We start from the raw sequence: 20,501 nt of genomic DNA, 5'->3' as shown, positions 1-20,501 counted from the left end.
TACCGATTCAAAACAATTATGAAATACACTAACAGTCACTGAGTGCAAAACACTTCTGAGCAGAGTTCAGTGTCCAGGCTGTAGGACATCTGTACTGACATATATTGGATTGGAGTTGCTAGTACTCAAATGCATGTTCAAAAACTCAGGGAATGTAACTGGTCCAAGAACTTTCATGTTTACAGAAGAACCCGTATCTTTTGTTACGCAGTGAGAAAAGAGCTGAGCTACATAGTTAAGGTTTTCAAGTAATGTTATGTACAGTTTTATTGCCAGTATATGCACAACAGTAAGCATAGAACTATAAATACACAATGTCATTAACAGTAGAAAACAAAACTGTTACAGTAGGAGAGGGCATGGAGTAGTATCTTTTCTTGCTGCTAAAACAGAACAAAAACAAAGAAAAGGAAAAGCCTACCGACCAACCATCCATCCAGTTCTCTCAGCTCACGTTCTTTACATACATTTCTACATTTTTCCAGCTGGACAAAGTATAGGTAACTCTGTTAAAATAGCAAACTGCTTCCCTAGTAGCCATTTGCTTTCCAGTCAAATTCACCTTATGTTAGGATTAAAAAAAAAAAAAAGTTAAGATGAGAAATCAATAGTATCCTGGTTCCAAATTACCCAATTTGGCCTTTCACCCAAACTGGTAATATTTGAAAGTTGGCTGCACATAAAAATAACTGTGGCAGAGGTGATTTAAAAAAATGTTAAAAAGTAACAAAACATCACCTTTGAAGTAGTTTTCCAAGACACTCCAGGCAGCGGGTCAGTTACAGTGTCAGCCCTGAAGAGGTAGAGTGTGAGCCCAATGGACAAGAGTCTCGGCACCATCTTCTCTCTCATCAGGATCCGTGTTTTTATAAGACAATTTCATGGTCAAAGGAAACCAGGTTCCACCGTTTAACAGAAAGGTGCTGGTTGACTCCCATGTCAATAATTAGTTTATCAAATGAGAAACAGAACAGTCAAAGACATACATGCACTTGATTTTTTTAATCTGTTTCCATTATCAAGTCTATTTATAAGTGAATTTGATATTAATAAATACAACAAAAAGCATCATTTACAACAAAGATAACCCAAAAGGCTCTGCAACAAAACCTTGCATTGTAATAATTCCCATGGAAACCTAGGCAGGTGATTTGGTGCAGCTTTCTTATGGGGTAAAAGAAGGGACACGGCTTTAAATAAAGGTGGCAAGATCAAGAACCAACAGACACTATCAGTCTTCCAGAACTGGCTGATTCTATGACATTTCTCTTTGAGGTCATCCCAAAGAAGTCGCAGCTAACGACATGTACCACTGCCACATCAACAGAGTCTGGCTGGAGTTCCAAGTAGCCCTGCTTTGTCTCACATTATTGTCAATATTTCTAGCATAGGACATGATACGGAACCAATAAAAATATTCTTCTGCAGTTGAATAAAGGCAAAAAAAAAGTTTAGGACTGTTAAACTTTTAAAGCTTTAAGCATTCCTGTTTAACCAGCATTTTAAAAAATTTATACAATCGTAACACTGGCAAAGGTTAATGGGAAGACAAAGTACAAACGTGAAATGGTGAATTAGATTAAAAAATTACTTTGTACGGATCAACTGATGTTAATACTGCTTCTCCTGAACTTGGAATAACTATCATAAAGTTACATGCAGACTGAGGACACCCCTCTGTTACAGAAAATACAAAACAGAACAAAACAAAAGCTAGAACTGGGAAACCATAGCTGAGTCCCAAAGCTGGACTTGAGAGCTTCCTTTCCTTGAGGGGGGCAAGCAGTTGTCCTTTCAGAGACCTGGGAGGCTCCATCTGCAGCACTAACTCTGTCCAGAAACATCAGTAGTGGGATCAGCTCCTGCAGAGCCCGTCTGTGCACGTTTGATGTAAAGGTTCAGTAGCTTCATCTGCGGATCAAAGCGGCATGCACCATTTGAACAAACTGCTCTCATTATAATAAAATGCTCACAAGGAATCCTATCTGCATGTATGAGATCTGAAGGTGTGCTCAGAGATGGGCTTGTGCGGTGCCATGCTGTCCTCAATTGGCCCTGTGCCTGATGATGACACCATCAGTGACCTGTGTTCCATCCAGTTTACAGGTGTGCACCACCATGCTCAGTTTGTGTGATGCTGGGGTCTGAACACAGGGCTTCAAGCATGTTAGGCAAGCAGTCTACAACTGAGTTACATGCCTTATTCCTATGTCTGTTTTTATCTTGTCTTTTTGCAACTTAGAATATAAATCTGATCACAGGGACAGTTGTTAGGGTCTGGGGAAACTCTACATGAAGGCAGATGTCTGCGGTTAACCGCCCTCAGCTACAGTCCAACCACTGTACTTTGTTCTCATTCTTTCCGTAGACCAGGACAAGTTCTAAAGCTCTGGCAGTATTAATACAATAAGACAAATAACCTTTTTTTTTTTTTAAGTCTTAAGGATGAACCAGAAAATTTTAGTTTAAGATACCAAGTAAAAGTTGCATGTTAACCTGGATCACAGTAAAAGCACAGAAGGAGCTGGGGGAGTGGTGGCTCACACCTGTAACCCAGCACTAAGAGTGACTGCTGCAAACCCAAGGGCAGCTTGCACTGGAGTCTGACCACTGAAGACTTGCTCTTCTCACTGATGCCCCAAAGAAAACAACAAAGCTGGAAAGAAGAGGAGTACAGTGTTTGGTCATTTGTCTGTCTGCTTTTAGAATCAGGGTCCTGAGCTATAGTTTAGCCTGGCCTATAATCTGCTATGTAGCCTAGACTGGCTTCCAAGCATCAAGCCTAGGAACTTGAAAGTGAAGGCCGAGATCCACAGGAAGCAGAGCAGCTGCAGAACTGCAGACAATAGTTCAGTAAAACATGCCGAGAGACGGTAGTGCGGGACCCACAGGAAGCACTCCAGGACTCTGGCTGGTGCAACTAGGCAGCAATGTGGACTCGGCCATACCAGGCTGATGGGCAGAGAGGTACAACCACAGAGTGGCTTCTAGACACGGGTATAAAGCCTAGCGCCCACTTATCAATGAAGAAAATGTGGGTGGTGTGACAGATACAGAAGATAGCTGGGGGGCTACTTTGAAAAGTATGGCAAAATTGAAACACAAAGTTAGGACCCAGTAGAAAAAGGAGAGAATTTGCTTTTCTGAAATTCTATTTTTTAAAAGACTTATTTATTACATATAAGTACACTGTCTCTGTCTTCAGACACACCAGAAGAGGGCATCAGATCTCATTACAGATGGTGGTGAGCCACCATGTGGTTGCTGGGAATTGAACTCAGGACCTCTGGAAGAGTAGTCAGTGCTCTTGACCGCTGAGCCATCTCTCCAGCCCCTGAATTCTAATCATGAGACAGTTGGCAAAAATTCTGCTCAGAAATACTAATGGATACAAACTGTAAGCGCAAAGGGCCTTCCTGTGTGAGAGATGTGGTGTGCTGGATCACAGAGAGACAATGGAGGTGGACCTGATACTCTATGGGCTGTGTTGGACATTTTAGGGGTGAGAAGTAATTTTGTAAGGATGGACTTTCCAGTGGGACAGGAAGCTACAGTAATGGAGGTGGCAGACCAGTGTATAGGGGAGGCAATGGTGGTCACTACTGCAGTGGTCCTGCTTACAGGTTGTTATGTTGTGGTGGGAACTCTAACCAGTCTCAACAATGTAATAGCTAACTATGTTAAACTATGGGTCACGCTGGGAACAGTGTTGGTGGAGAACACTCTGGCGGTCTCTTCGGTGGTGGATAAGCTAGAAGGCTTAAAACACAGTGAAGTTCTTGGCCAGGGCAGGGCATAGTCCTCCAACCCAGGAGGTAAGTTATAGCGATCTGTTACAGCCACAGACCGTATCAACAGCACTATAGTGGTGAGACTCCATCTCACAAGACAAATCAACCAAAAATCCCCCCCCCCAAGCCCCAAAATTTAAAAACTAAAAGCTTCAAGTGTTGTACATTTTGGGAAATATCAAGTAATTTGTGAGTAAATACAACAATCTGTTCTTAACTGAACAATCTGGGGGTTGTGTTGTGGGGGGGGGGTTGTTCCCCAAGGTTTAAGTGTGGGAGCGAGAAGTCTGTCAGCTGTAGTCTCCCAACTATCCCCATATCTCTGTTGGTGTCAGTAACTGTAGCTCTTTACTAGCAGGAAGAGCTAAAAGGCAGCTGGAGAAATAAAGGCAAACGAACTCTCAGAGAAGTTTGAGAGCTGGGTAACAGGTTTACTGTGTAACATGCAAAGAGAACTAAGTTTCCAGAGTGTCATGGCTGCTACCCAAGAGCCCAGGGTCACTTACTTTACTACCAGTGAGTTGACTGAGATGTGGCTTTAGTTCATCACCAATCACTGCATGGACAGCCACCAGGCAGAAGACACAAGCTTTTCGGACACTGCTTTCTGAATTATCATAACCCTGGGGAAAAGAGGTCATGTTAGTATCTGTGACAGTTTAGGGAGGCCATCTTGAAGGACAGAAGAGAGCTCTAAGATAAATTCTCAACTGCATCAACTTTCTCCCCTTCAGGCAAGGAATGGTGCAGTTCTCTATCCACCCCACACTCCACTGGTTGCCAGTATTCTTATCTCATTCTTTCTCTAGAAACTGCAGGTCTGCATCTGCCCCTTTCCCAACCCACTTTGCAAGTATCTCAAGAGAACCTTCTTAGCATTAGCTCTGGAGGAATGAAGACCTCTTCACCATCCAGTAAGAAGCTATCAGATGCTGTGGTTTAGTAGTCAAGGCTTCCTGTAATCCATGTCCACCCTCTTCCCATCTCCTCCCCCTCCCATCAGGGTTTCTCTGTATATCTCTGGCTGGCCTGGAACTCACTCTGTAGACCAGGCTGGCTTTGAACACAGAGATCTGCCTGCCTCTGCCTCCTGAGTGCTGAGATTAAAGGGATGTGCCACCACCACCCAGCTTGCCTCACTCTTTAAATTACCTTCACAAATAAATCCAGTCAAGATAATGTACTTTCCCTTATGCTTGGACACACCCTTATTCTCTCTCAGAGTCCACAGAAATTCTATTCATAAATATAAAATCAGTTATCTAGATATATATGTACAGAGACTCTTTACCTATTTCATGGAAGTATCGCCTCTCGATAAAAAAGCTATTGGACTATTTGCTGAGGCAGTTTTAGAAGATGGGACATTGGGGAGGCAGGAGTGGGGTGTGTGTATGTGTTCTGAGTTTGAGTCAGTCACGGAAGATTCACTCCAGATGCCGAAGACAGTCTCATGAAACTGAGGACCAGGTAACCAGCCACATGGCATGACTTAGAATAGAGTAAATAGATAATTAAGTTTGATCTAGTCGTGGAACAAGCAAAGCTTCTGGCCTAGGCATTTATTCATGAAATAAATCTCATGGGTGGGCAAAACAGGAGTCATTAATTATGTATAAATGAACACTTTACCAAGTGATGAGTCCATCTCTACTAAAGTCATATTATCTAAAATGGCTGCGAATTATATCCTTAAAATCAATTCTTTATAGTTAAAGGCATAACTATTCAAGTTTTATAATCTTTATGTAATTATGAATTAATTTTATCCATTTAGTACAATTCTATTTTCATCTATAATATTGCAAATTTAGGTTTGTTTTCTGTGAATGAACTCAGAACCACTGAGCAGCACACCCAAGCCTAAATGCTAAGTTTAATTCTTCCTACCACCTCTTACCAGTTGTATTTGACTGTATCCAAACACTGAAGGGCTTGCTTTGTGAACAGGCTAACAATGCTCCGTGTCTAAGGACCCTTCCAGAAAAGAGTTACTGAACCCCATGGGCAGGAGAGAGGTAGGTGGAAAATAATACTCAGAAAATACTTCGTAAAGAAATAAATGGGAAGCTAAAGGAGGAGGAAAGCCAGTTGGGAGCCTGGAGTAGTTGGAGTGGGGATGAAGCTGACCTGGGCTGTGCTTGTTTTAGGTCGCACAAGACCTTGGGCTTGATGCCCAGCACAGCAAAAAACAGGTGTGGTAGCACCAGGAGTATTACAAGTTCAAGGTCACCCAAAACTCTATAGATAGTTCAAGGCCATTGTGGCTATATGAAATTCAATCTCAAAAAGGAAGGACAAGGTGCTTGAGCGATGGCTGAGTGTTTATGAGAACAGCTGTCAGCACCCACATTGCTGTCTCAGAGCCATCTGTAACTCCAGTTCCAGAGGATCTGATGCCCTCTTTTGGCATCTACATGCATGGAGGACAGATACCTACAGGCAAAAAACCCTACTCATATACATAAAATAAAAATAAAATCTCAAAAACTTTTAAAAAGAAACAAAAGGGAATGAAGGCTGAACATACCAGAGAGAAGTATATGACTTCAGAGTGAAACAGCCTAGTGTTTCCAATGTAGGAAATGAATTCATTAATTAAAGGGGAGCACTTTAAGTAGGAGGGCTGGTGGTAGATGACTTTAACCCCAGGATTTGGGAGGCAGATCTCTGAGTTCCTGGCTGGCATGATATACACAGTGAGTTCTAGGTTAGCCAGAGATATATAGTAAGATCCTGTCTCAAAAGTCAAAACAAAAACACATGAAGGAGGAGGAAAAGGAAGAGGAGGAGGAGGTAGGCAGGACTAGCTAGGGAGCTGTATGAGGTATGGGATCATTCTGGTTGGGTAAACCTGTGAAGGAACTTAAGAGGAGGTATGGCATTAGAGCTGTATTCAGGAGGTCTATCTCTGTGACCAGCTTAGTCTGTTTTGTATTAGCGTCCTGATGATGTGTGATAGTTACCATAAACCTCAAGCTCCTTGTCTTAAGGCCTTTGCATGCTAGTCTAATTCCCTTTGTCATCTCTATTTCCAGTCTGTGATGTATAGAATTCCCTTTACCTCTCCCACTTATGAGCACCTATGACTGCAGTTGGAGCAGTGGAAATTCTAGGGCTGCTTCACCCTCAACATACCTCACTTGCCCTTCACAAACAGTATTCATAAAAGGTAGCATCTATAAGTTACAAACAGTAGAACCTGGTATCTTTAGGGCCACTACTCAAAACTACAACAAGGTTCTAGAGGAGGATATCTCCTTCCAATGCTGTGGGCTCTTGTGTCCTCTGGCTTGTGCCTTACACACTGAGTCATTTTACCAGCCCTGCACTGCGGGTTGGTGGTTTGTTCCTTCTGTCCTTTCTCGGTTTACTTTTATTTCTAATTCTGTCGATGTGTGTCTAAGTAGGAGTTTGTACCCACAAATGCAGTTCCTGCTTTGGCCAGAAGAGTATTGTGTCCTTCTGGAGCTGGAGTTACATGTGGTTATGAGCAACCTGATGGAGGTGCTGAGAACTGAATTTGGGTTCTCTGCAAAAGGGGCTGGAGAGATGGTTTAGTGGGTAAGAGTACTGGTTGTTCTTCCAGAGAACCTGGGTCCTGTTTTCAGCATGCACATGGTACCTTACAACCATTTAAAACACCGGTTACTGAGGATCTGAGGCCTCTAGCTTCCACAGACATCAGCATGCATGTGGTGCACATATGTATGCAATCACAGAATACTTATGTACACAGAATAATAATTAAATACATTTTAAAGAATGTATATATATGGGGTGAGTGGGTAAGAGAAGCAGTTCACTGTTAAAACCATTGAGACTTCTTTCTAGCTCCCTCCCCACCCCACCTCCCATTGTGTTTTTGATGAGCATTTCCATAAGGGCTAATGAGAACCAACTTTTCCACTTGTTCGCTGGCTGTTTTACTTGTGTATCTTGTCTGGCAAAATGGCTTACAGGCCTTTGTCCACTGAAAACATTCTCCTATTATTGTTGTTAAGTTAGAATAAGCCTTTACATATATTCTGTTATCAAATACTAATTTATACATTTTTTTCTCCCATTCTTTTTAAAAATTTATTTATTATATATAAGTACACTGTAGCTATCTTCAAACACACTATAAGAGGGCATTGGATCCCATTACAGATGGTTGTGAGCCACCATGTGGTTGCTGGGATTTGAACTCAGGACCTCTTAACCACTGAGCCATCTTCTCTCCAGCCCTTTTTCTCCCATTCTTTTGTTGTTTTTGTTTTGTTTTTTGAGTCATGATTTCTCAGTGTAGCCCTGGCTGTCCTGGAACACTGTAGACCAAGCTGTTCTCAAAATCAGAGATGTGCCTGTCTCTCCTCCTAGTGCTGGCATTAAGCATGTGCTACCACCATGCAGCTAGTCTTTCTCCTATTCTGTGGTCTTCTCAGTTTTCCTAGCTGGCTTGGAACTCATGGAGATGAACATAATTCTACCTCCCAAGTGCTGGGATTTAAAGGCATGCAGCACAGTGCCACAATGTCAAATACTGTAAATTGCTACTGCTCTTTGTTCTAGTCCTACTACCTATATACTCTAATTTTAAAGATTTATAATACACAAACTGTAATTTTGATTTGCTACAGTTCTTGTGCTTTTCTGATAGGTTTTCAGTAATTAGATGCCATAAGGCTTTACATCAAACTAATCAGAATTTAGGCTGCACATGCTGGTATAAGCCTATAATCCTAGCACTTGGAAATCTGAGGTAGGAAGAAAGCTACAAGTTTGAGGCCAGTATGGAGCTACTGAGTAAAACCCTGTCTCTCAAAACCACAAACAAGCAAGCAAGGGACCTACAGGAGCTCTTGGCTAATGATACCTGCACGTCGCAATGCTTCATTGAAGACATGTCACTTCAGCATTCATTAAGTATGAAGTATACACACTATGTACATGCTGTGCTTACTACCAAAGCATACACAGCCCTGCACAAGCTCAGGGCAAAGTAAAAAGAAAGATCAAACACCATAAATGCAAGTGAATAAATTATCCATTGTCTTTAAAATGAATCAATATGTATACTATATAATATTATCCAGCTGCTAAAACTACATTTTAGAATACTAACAAAGTTTTGTAGTATGTGGCTATGTTGCAAAATATAATCCCATTTTTTGTTTATATGTTTTGGGATAAGTCACGGTTACAGTGCATCTATGATGTTAATCATTATCACCACTTTCAAGATAGATGCGGCAAGAGATCTCTGTTGGTTGATACATACAAGCACTGTAATAGGTACAATAATAAACAGCGGGGAAAGCAGAACTCAAACATGTAGTTTAATGATGGATAAACAAATGTACATTCCTAAATGATGGAGTGAAAATCTGATATAAAATTAATGAACCTACAAAATATTAAGAAAACAAATATTCATGGTTTTTATATATAAGAAAAATCTATACTAATTAATTAAGTTCAGAGACAACAGAATAGAGATTATTGGGACCTGGGAAGGAGGTTAGGAGAATTGTATTTTACTCCTTAGTGGGTACAGAATGCTACGAATGGAATGGTGGGAAAGTTCTGACCATGGGCAGTAGTGATGGTTCTGTAACACTCCATTAAGTATTTAACAACACCCAATTGTGTACTGCAGAGATTGATACGTAGTACCTTTTATGGTACTTATTTTGTACCATATGTAAACTGACCCACCTATACCCACAATGCAACATCCTTGCCTTGACCAAAGTCATCTTTGGAGACTTGATCGTGCCCCTAGTGTTGCTTGAAACCCATGTAAAATACCTGAAGTCCACATGGATCCCGGCTTACTTCTCAAAGCCTTGCCGCTTACCTGTATTAGACCTGGCATGATCTCCGGTAAGAGCATGTTAAGGGTCTCCTTGGATACTCTCTCTATCACTTTTGTTTGCATTTTGATTGCAGCCAGATTAATTGGGTAGTCAGCGGTTTGTATGATTGGACAAAGCACTTTGATACATTGCTCTGGACTAATGGAAGTAGCCAACACAGAGGCAGCTTCCTCTGCAGACCTCACCACCTAGAACAAAAGGGAAAGCCGCTAGAGAAATGGAAATTCTATGCACGAATTTCATTAAGCATTTCATATGACTTGATACTTTGGGTTTGCACTGAAAATCTTGCAGTAAACAGATGAATGCAGGAAAGGAGGTAAGATCAGACTAGCAGCTGCCAGGAGCTGTCAGCGCTAGGCTCCACTGTCGGCCTCCCTTCTTTCTAGTTCTTTCACTGTTGGCAAAATAGTTTCATGATTTTATCCATTTATTTATGTTATTTCATGTCACAGCAATGTACAAGCACTCCTTAAATGAAGGGCAGCAGTGAGGAGCAAAGCCCACTGTGGTTTGTAGGAAAAGAAAATGTCATGAACATCGAGTAAGGCAAGGTTTACACAGCTCTTACAAAGGCTGTTCCTCTTACTGTACTGTGTAAACCTGTAAGAGACACGAAGGGCTCGTAGGTGAGTCACACTCAAAAATGACAATTTGTTATCTTCATTTGTTATTTAAACAGCAAATTCTTACTGCTGTGTGGAAGTGCAGGCTGGTGAACTCTACTTAGAAAACGAAAAGCAAACCGGAGCAAGTGAAACTGGATGAATTGCCGTGGACATATTTGATGGGAATGGTCTTGGTCTTCATGCATTACGTGTGATGGAGTTCATGCTCACAACTGTGTATGTGGAGGCCAGAGCTGGTGACACTCTACAGAAGCCACCATCCTAATCTAAAACAAAAATTTTAATTATATTGTTCTGTTGGTATGCACACACGTGTGTGTGTGTGTGTGTGTGTGTGTGTGTGTGTGTATCTGTGTGTACGTGCCTGAGTATATATGAGGACAACTTGCAAGTGTTGGTCCTTTCCTTTCACTGTGTGTGTCAAATGCATATCATAAGCCTTGGCAGTAAGTGTCTTTATCTTGCTAGTCCCCAAGTTATTTCTTCAGAAAGAGTCTCTCATGAGCATGAAATTTGCTAGTTCAGCTAGGTGAGCTAGTCAGCAACCCTGGGGATGGACTTGTCTCCACCAACCCATCCTGGGGTTAGACTTACACGGCTGCACTCAGCTGTCTTTCTGTGGGTTCTGGGAATGACACTGAGACTCTCATCCTTGTACAGTAAGTACTCTACTGACCGACTCCACTGCTCAGCCCTGTGCTCACATCTTAATCGAGGATTTACACAGGAAATGATTAAGCAGGACACTGTTAACTGAAGTCCACTCACACCTGCAATTCCAGTGCTTAGAAATCTGAGGTGGGGTGGAGGGGGACAGGGGTACGAACAGGGTGAAGGAGAGATTTGCTTTGAGGTTAGCTAGATTACATAGTGAGCTTTAGGCAAAACCAAAGTACATAAGATGGTTCAGTAGGTAGAGGTGCTAGTAACACAAGCCTGGCGACCTGAGTTCACTTCCCAGAAGACACATAAAGGAGCAAGGAAAAGGACGGACAAGCTCACACACCATTAACATGTGCACATATAAGATAAATAAAGTTAGCCCCTTCCCTCCACCAGAGTGCTTTTTCGGAAGTGCTTACACGGCTCATGTGACACCATCACAATAATACGACAGTAACTGAACTTGCTGGTCACTCACCTCTTTGTGAGGATCTTTATGTGCTTCCAAGGTTTTCATGACAGTTAGCTCTGCATAGTTTTTAAATCTTGCTGGCTGATGTCTTAAGATTTCTTTTAAAACTTTTAATGCCAAGGCCCGGATTGTAGGCTAAGAAGAAACATTTAAAATGGCTTTACTATTCTGGATGGTACAGAATCTTTTCACATTTTCAGTTCCTATAAGCATCTTAGGATTGGGAGGAGGACGATGTGTAACAGACACAGTGCACCATGCGCCATCTGTGCTGGAAGCTCTTTAACCATTTTCGCCTTTCTGACCGTACTTGGGGGATGGTGGGCTTAAAGTCGAAATGTAGCCCAGGCTGGCCCCAAAGTGGTAATCCTGCAGCCTTCGACTCCAGAATGTAGAGATCACAAGCATCTGCTACTCCATCCATATTTTATTGTTAACTGTAAGTCTGTCTCTGTGCACATGAGTCAGAGCTGGCTGTGCGTGGTCCAGTGCTGGAGTTAGGTCTGCTTCAAGAGCAGTAGGCACTCAGCTGCTTAGCCACCTCTCCAGCCCCAAATGAACATTAAAAAAAAAGAAAGATTTTAGTTTTTTGAGGCTTCAGACCATACTATCAGAGTTTGAGAAAAAACAAAACAAAATTAAATAGGACAGGCAAATTAAAATTTTGGAAGCTACTAGAAGAAGGAAGGTGGAGAAGAGGAGAGAAATCCATGACTTTTCCGTGAGGCAGCAAAAACGAGACAGAAAGGAGAAAAAGGAAAAGTTGCTCTGTTAGCTAAAATTCAGGAAAGTACAGGCTCTGCATGAGCCCGCATCGGTGCTGGGTATTTGGTTTTCACACAGGGTCTCACCCTCACACCCAAGCCGCTCTTGAACCTGCAGTGATTCTTCCGCCCCATGCTTCTAAGTGCTCAGCTTTTTGACGTTTAGAATAGGGAATAGCATTTTGATGATGAGAGGAATTCTTACAACTGAAAACATTTAAATATGTACAAGTAATCTTTACTTTTCTGTGGGACAAAACTACTATATCTCCCTTTAAGTACTGGGAACTTCTTTAAAATGCTTGAAAGAGACAAAACTTCAGCATGAGAATGACACTGCAGAGACCAGCAGCAAAGTGTCACTCCATCTGTCCATCCGTCCATTCTGCCATCAGCATGTACAAGCTGATCAACAGATAAGCTGGGCAATAGGCAGGGCTGAAAAGGCCCTGTGTGCAATTCCCAGTCCTCCACCTATGAAAGCCAAATAAAAACAAATACTCAGCAGGGCAGAATATACTTTATATCTGCTGCAATTTACCTCTTTATCCCCAAGGGTCTCAAGCAATAACAATAATATTGTTTTGAAGTGTTCATCCCAAACACTGAAAGATTCTTCCTGGGTTAGCTTCATGAGTTCATACAGGGCAATTTTTCTTTCTTCGATACGTTCATTATGGTTAGACAGCTCCTTCAACAACTCTGCAACTAGGTCAGAATGGTCTAAGGAGAGATCTGTCAAAAGGATAGAATATTCATTTGTAACTGCACAGGCTGACTCTGTAGTATGGAGACAATTACTTTACAACAAAAGAAAATAGGCACAATCAACACTGGGTGCAAAAGATAAGAACAAATGCTCATTTTTAGTTGCCATTCCCGAATCAGCAATGCGCCTTATACATTTTCAACTATAAACCCTTGCGGGACAGACAGAGCTAGGACCCAGCAGTACCCATCCCCAGACCTCAGCAAGAGAGAGAGAGAGAGAGTGTCACTCCTACAGTCCCTCTCCACCCCCGCTGCACTGTCTCCTGGTAATGCTGTTGAGTGAGCACTTCCTGCCAGGAGGCTGTGTGTCTGCACACTCCAATTTCAGTGATTCAGGTGGTTACGACTTGATCACTGTGAACGTCTCCAGCAATCTTTCAACCGTGGGCTGACCCATTCACTGATTGCTTCTGAAGCAATTAGTTTAGGAGTCAAAAATGTTCGTAATCTAGTCATATCATTATTCCTTCCATGTATCAGAATGCTTCAGCCAAGAGTAAGTATCAATTAGAGCTATTAGTTTTTCTTTTAAGTCCTGGCTGTCCTGGATCTCATTATAGAAACCAGGGCTGGCCTTGCAGCCTCATGACTGGTGGAATGAAAGGCACTCACTACCCTACCTGGCCAATATAATTTTGTTTCAGAGTCACATTGAGACCAATTGTTATCAAAGAGGAGCCGAGTTTTAGTTACAATTTTTATGAGTATGTGTATGGATGTCTATCTGTGTGTGTGTATGTATGCCACACGTGTGCAAATGCCTTTAGGGGACAGAAGATAGCATCAGATTCCCTGGAGCTGGAGCTACTGATCTAGGTATCAGGAACCAATATTTATTTCATGTGTCTGAGGGTTTGACTGAATGTGTGCAAGTGTATCATGTGCATGCTTGGTACTCAACAAAGGACTGAAGAGTGTATCAGATCCCTGGAACTGTCGTTACAAATGGTTATGAACCATCAGGTGAGTGCAAGTATCCTTAGCACTCTTCAGCCCAGTACTGGAAATCTTTAAAGAAAGTAATATGGACTCATTGGAGTAAAAAGCCTGGGCTGAGGAGATAGAGGGCGTAGTGGGGAAGAGCACTGGCTCCTTACAACTGTCTGGAACTCCAGCTGCAGGGGATCTGGCACCCTCAAAAATCTAAAGATCGGCAAGGAAACAATTGTGATAGTCTGTGCTTTGTCATGTTTCTTGTATTGCTGGCTGTATCTTCCTGCTTCCTGTGACCAGAGGACTGTAGTACAAATACAACTCTCCTTTTCCAGAGGCAACAGGAACATTTACTTAAGAGAGTTGTAACTATCCAACCAGGCTATGCAGATTAGTAACCATTAGACTTCTGACTGAAGCCGATTCCACCTAACTTCACGTAGTATAAAAACACCTACAAATGAGGTGAATATATTGTCAATTTGCAGAGATTTGGAATCATGATGGAAATACACATTGCGGCCAGAGACGTTTGGATGAAAAGGAAGGCCCACTCCATGGGCCAATGCTCCAGACTGAACAACAAGGAGAATGTGAGCTAAGCATCCAGATTCACAGATGCCCTGACCGTGGATGCCATGTGAGCAGCCTCCTGCTCTCTCTCCACCCTTCTCTACCGACTGTGTAGTCATGATGGTTCTGTTCTGAAACTGTAAGCCTCCTTAACGAGTGGTTGTTAAACATTTGTCTCAGTAACAAGTAATGGATACACATTCCCATTCCCCAAATCCGGATGTTTGAAAGAGTTAAAATAAAAGAGCAGAGATCCACTTGTTTCCGCTGAACCAGTCCTCCAAAGTCACTGTAACGCATAACATACCATCAGGAAATTGGTCGGCGTCATCATCAAACATGGCTTCCTTGAGGGCAGACTTGTTGAAGGGACTGATGCTATCTGAGTAATTATATGGATTATAGTCACGGGAGCGTGGGGAGGAGTGGAGTGGCATTGAGTGGAGCAAAGATGCTTTATTATCAAGAGCTGGCTGGCTGGAGTCAGTGGCATCTCCTCCTGCTCTTGGATCTGACGTCCCAGGACCACCACATATCTGTTGACAGGAAAAGAAAGGCAGAGAGTTACCTCATGACTAAATGCCTCCTTCATATTCTAAGAAGATGTTTCCTGGCAGCTGCAGAGACGACTAAGAAGTTTCTAGAGGGACTGAGTTCAATTCCCAGCCCCTAAACTAGGTGACTTGTAACAACCCATAACCCTAGTTTCAGGAGATTAAATGCCCTCTATAGGCACCCATATAGGGAATACATGCATACACATATACATGAATAAAATAAAACTAATCCTAAACACAAAACTAAACAAAACAAATGACATTTCCCTAATGTTCAAGAGGCTATATTTAAGAAAGGTAATAACAAGGGCTGGAGAGATGGCTCCAAAGTTAGGAGCACTGACTGCTCTTCCAGAGACCCTGAGGAACTACACGGTGGCTCTAATGCCCTCTTCTGGTGTGCAGGTATATATGTAGACAGATCACCTATACATAAGAAAAAAAAATACAGAAATAAAATAAATTACAAAAAAGAACAAAGGTAACAACAGGACTGGGAATGGCTCCGTGGACAGGAGTGCTCACTACTCTCGCAGAGGACCCAGGTTCCATTTGCTGTAGCCACATGGCAGCACACAACCATCTAATACTAGTTTCAGGGGATCAGATGCTCCATCTGGCCTCCACGGGCACCAAGCATGCATGCATATGGTACACATGCATGCAGGCAAAACATACATACAAACAAACAAACCTTTATTAAAAAAAAAAAAAGAAAGAAAGAAAATTAAGGGCATAGAGAAATGGCTTAATGGTTACGAGCTCAGGCTAGAAGACCTGGGTTCAGTTCCCAGCATGCACATGGTGGCTCACAACTATCTGTAACTCCTGGTCCGGGGGGGTCTGATGCCCACTTCTGGCTTCTACAAGTATACAGGCTTATATGCAGACAAAACACCCATACATATAAAATACAGATAAAAAGTTAAAAAAAAAAAAAACAAGAAAGTCAAATATTATTGTAAAACTATATAACACGATGTATATTGAAAATGAGAAAGTTTAAAGAAACCACAGCTGAAAGGCAAGTAAACCACAAGTGTTGCTTGCAATGACGTTATCCTTGCCAATGGTTCAACCAAGTAACACATATGCTGAGATTAGCAACAGTTTCTCCTCCCCAGCTAAAGTATCTCCATGCTATGAAGGTGGGACAAGTTTCAGTGAGGATCCAATATTGATGGTGTCACAAAGCCAGAGATTTCAAAACAGACCAATTACTCACTGCAATGACCATTTATAAGTGAACAAGTGTAGACAGAGGGATACACTGTGGGACACACTGTGACACTACAGCTTCCTTAATAGGATATTTTCTATTCTTGTTTGTGTGTTATTTTTAAAGGGGAGGCTGCAAGGGCAAAGGGCAGATATGAGGGAACAGGGAGAGGAGCAGGACTGTGTGTGATATGAGACTAACAAAGAATCAATAAAAAGTTTTTTCAAAATTGCCACATTATACCTTTGAACAAAGAACTACTTTAGTAGCATCTTTCAGGTTTTATTCCCAAAGGACAAGGTTTAAAGGCAAATATAACTTTTAGAAGGATGCTTGAAATACATTAACACCCTTGCCCAAACACCAATATTAATACAAACACTAACATCAAAAGTATTATTATCAGAAACATGGTCATCAGTATCTACGGAGCGACTGCATGCCACGTTGGCTGCTGGGAACTCTACACATCCTTCACCCTTCCTGCAGTCCGTGTGCACTCAGTATAAGCCAAGCATTGTTCTTAGCACTACTGGAGGCACCGCCTTGGTTATTATTCAAACAAATAATAATAAGCGGAGATGTCATTTACTACTGTTGTAGCCACTTCATGCTGGTCTAGGATCGGGAAACTCAGACCTGGTGGTAAGATTGTCTGACGACCATGTTTACGGTCCAGGGAAAAGAAAAGGCAGGTGGGGAATTTTTCAGAGAAGCACAACCCTTCATGTGCTGAAATGCTGCAGCTTTGAGGATACTGGGCAACAATTTGCTCAACAGGAATGAAGAAATGGTTTATTTTAAAAGAAGTCTAAGCTTCCAGAGGCAGAAGGAAAACCTAACTCCAGATGTACCATAGCAGAGGAAACCAGCAAAATAATATACAGCATCACATGTTGGACAAGTATGTTGTAACACTCTCTATCGGACCACATGAACTGATGATGCAGACCGCCACTGCTACAATTAATATGGGGAAAATATAAACTTTCATCAAGAGACTCGTATGGTTTCTAAGAAGCATAATTTAGTATGCTCAAGATCCAGGCCAATGATTAACTCATATATAACAATGCTGTGACCACATTCTACTCCTCTCTTTTTTTTCTTTCCCTATTTATTTTTTTAAACATAATACTTTTGATTATTTGGTAATTTCATACTCACTTCCCAGTTTTCTCAAGTCTACTATTCACCTACCTTGTGATCTCTTCCAAGAAAAAAGAATGAAAAAAAAAAAAAGAAGTTCATTTTGCAACGCCCATATACTCCCTGGGTCATGGTCAAACTCCCAGCGGCCAGCTCCTTAAAGAAAACGAAGTCCAGTGTCTGTCCACCCTGCAGCCGAGGGCTGCATTGATATCTGTGGTCTATACTCCTTCATTTCTTAATACTCCAATTACAGTAGCTTTTTTCCAAATCCTCAACTACATATGCTGGTTCCTAGCTGCCTCTGCACTAGTGAATCAGTTTACAGAATTCTCCTCGTAGGTTTTCTGGCTTAATCCAAATGTCATTTGACAGAGCCCTTCATTCCCTGGCTCCAGAGTGTAAAATACACACTGACCTTCTTCTCTGGCACATTCTGAACCAATACTCCTCAGTAGACATCTTTAGTTAGGAATCTAAAAAGAACTCCATAGCACAGCTTTCTCTTACAGATCTAAGATCTAAAACTCACTAGTATGTGGGTAGCTGATACTCGGTAAATACTTGGAGAGTGACTAGCTTCTATAGAATTAATTATACATGAACACACCAAAAAGCAAAGTTTAAAATAAACCAACAAGTACACACACTCAACCAAGTATACACACTCAAGCCCCCACCCCACTCTGAATGGAAACCAAAGCAGCCTACAATGTAAGAGTGTTCATGGGATTTGACATGTTAGGCATGATGGTAAGAACAGGCAAACACTTACTGTGTCACCATCCTCTTTTTTAGGGTCCCTCTTTAGTGGCTCACTCATATCTTCTTGGCTTCTGAAGCTGAAATTCTGGATTGCCTCAGTGACACCTCTAAGAGAGCTGTAAATGTCTTCAGAATTCATGTTCTCGGTGTCATAATCAAATGCACTGTAAAAGAGATAGCATTGGTTTTTACTCATTTTATTACTTGATTTCTATATCTATGTGTTCTGCACCATGTGTGTGTAGAGGCCCTGGGAGATCAGAAGATGGCATTAGATCCCCTGGAACTAGAATTAAGAGATGGCTGTGAGCTGTCGTGTGGGTGCTAGGACCCAACCCCAGGTTCTAGTCAGCAAGTGCTATCAACCAGGTTAGTCTTGAGCACAGTGCAATCTTCCTTCAAAGTGCTGGAATCAGAGATGTAAGCTAGCACAGTTGGCTACTAATTTTCATTTATGCTCTTATAATACAAACAGGCTGGATGTGGTGGCACACACATGTAATGCCAGCTCTGGGAAAGTAGGAGGAGGGCCAGGGGTTCAGGAATCCTCTACTACACAGCAGGTTGAAGGCCAGCCTGAATAAAGTTGACCCTGCTGAAATAATATACCCTGCTGAAATATTGTATAGAATATTTATAAAGATAAAAATTATTGGGGGGGGGGCTGGAGAGATGACTCAGTGGTTAAGAGCACTGACTGCTCTTTCAGAGGTTCTGAGTTCAATTCCCAGCAACCACATGTAGCTCACAACCATCTGTAATGAGATCTGATGCCTTCTTCTGGTGTGTCTGAAGACAGCTACGGTGTACTCATATACATAAAGTAAATAAATATTTTTTAAAAGTCTCTTGCCTTGCTTCCAAAGTTCTGAAAATATAGGCAAATATCAATATAGCCAGCTAACACTGTATTTATTTATTTTAACAATCTTTTTGGGGGACAGATAGAAAGGGTTTCTCTATGTATACATGCTAGCCTTGAACTCACAGAGAATCTCCTACTTCTGTCTCCTGATTGCTGGGCTTAAAAGCATGGAGCACCATGTCTACTCTTAAAATTACATGGTGTGTGTGTGTGTGTGTGTGTGGGTTAAACAATTTTGGAGAGAGAGAGAGAGAGAGAGAGAGAGAGAAAGGGAAAGAGAGAAATGGATGAAAATTTTACCTCTTTATTTCTGTATTAAGCAGCAATATCTCAGTCCCATTTTTTTTCTAGAAGTATGTGTAACGCCATGATATATTAGTTCTTCATGTTTTGTCTAACTATAAGCTCAAGTCCCTCCTGACCTTTCAGAGGTCACCAGTATGCTATCTATACAATAAATGACACCTGCCATTCATACTACTTGGGGTAATAAAACGATACCTTTCCTCCCACACATCACCATTTAAAGGGTTAGATTTTACACTTATAGTTGTTTGAATCAGCTCATTTCAAGTCAGATGAAAGTCTGAGATTATGAGTACTCTGCCTTTCTAAGAATGGAGACTGGACAATCGCCTCACCTTGGAGACAATGTATTCTGTGATGTGTTGGTAGGAGAAGTAAGAGGACTGGACCAGTTGGCTGGTGACCGAGGTGTTGGTCTCGTCAAAGGACTCCCCATGGAACTCTGAAGGTGGGAGTAAAAAGAGCATCAACACAGGAAAATGCAACCACAAGGTCCAGAGAGAAAAGGCACAGTCATGAGAGAGAACACCAGGAAAGCACCATCTTTGTACGCCAGCTTTCTAAACATCTGTGCGCTTATGTCTTGTTTCTGGGAGAAAATGTGTCTTCATTCAGAAACCTACCTCAGTCTTCTCCCTCACCTCCTTACCCGCCCTTCTCTCTATGACTTCTATTAGTACCCCCTAGTCTCATGTACCGCAACTGACCTTGAACTTCTGATCCTCCTGCCTCCACCTTGCAAGTGTGAGGTTACAGATGTGCATCACAATGCCTATTTGTTTTTAACTCAATTTTGTCTCTTAAATATTATTAACATCTTTTCTCTCAAGCATTTAAACTAGCTTTTAGTTTATTTTTGGAGACAGGACCTCATTATGTAGCCTTAGCTGGCCTGGAACTCAATATATATATATATATCAATCAGGCTGGCCTCAAACTCACAAAGACCTGTCTGCCTTTACTGCCTATACATAAAAAAAAAAAAAAAAAAAAAAAAAAGGACTGATAATTCAATTCCTTTTGAGTCTCTTTTAGAAATGATTTTCCCAAAGACACTGAGGAAGTAAAATCTGTTCATGATATTAATATGTCTTTATCCTTCAATTAACTACCTCTCCATTTAGGAAGTACCTCTAACTCACAAGACATTACTCTCAGACACATTCTGATGCAGGGGCTAGTG

The 20,501-nt window shown here is 41.7% G+C and overlaps 1 protein-coding gene across 9 annotated transcripts in view; it reads right to left on the bottom strand.

The window, feature by feature from the left end:
- Window positions 1–254: 254 nt before the first annotated feature.
- The window catches only part of CLASP2 (cytoplasmic linker associated protein 2), a gene marked incomplete at its 5' end in the record, with an annotated part of 155,946 nt that continues 135,699 nt past the window's right edge, over window positions 255–20,501 (bottom strand). For all 9 annotated transcript variants that reach the window (XM_080934581.1, XM_080934585.1, XM_080934583.1 and 6 more), the window contains 8 exons: window positions 255–1,911; window positions 4,298–4,414; window positions 9,634–9,840; window positions 11,423–11,551; window positions 12,722–12,915; window positions 14,765–14,993; window positions 18,158–18,311; window positions 19,654–19,760. In XM_080934581.1, the coding sequence (XP_080790707.1) occupies window positions 1,825–1,911; window positions 4,298–4,414; window positions 9,634–9,840; window positions 11,423–11,551; window positions 12,722–12,915; window positions 14,765–14,993; window positions 18,158–18,311; window positions 19,654–19,760 (1,224 nt within the window). In that variant the 3' untranslated portion in view covers window positions 255–1,824. The remainder of the gene's footprint in view (window positions 1,912–4,297; window positions 4,415–9,633; window positions 9,841–11,422; window positions 11,552–12,721; window positions 12,916–14,764; window positions 14,994–18,157; window positions 18,312–19,653; window positions 19,761–20,501) is intronic.

The sequence above is a fragment of the Micromys minutus genome (genome assembly GCF_963924665.1).
Source record: "Micromys minutus genome assembly, chromosome: 21".
Taxonomy (NCBI): domain Eukaryota; kingdom Metazoa; phylum Chordata; class Mammalia; order Rodentia; family Muridae; genus Micromys; species Micromys minutus.
Note: the sequence above shows the minus strand (reverse complement) of the source record. Positions and strands in the feature narration are given on the sequence as shown.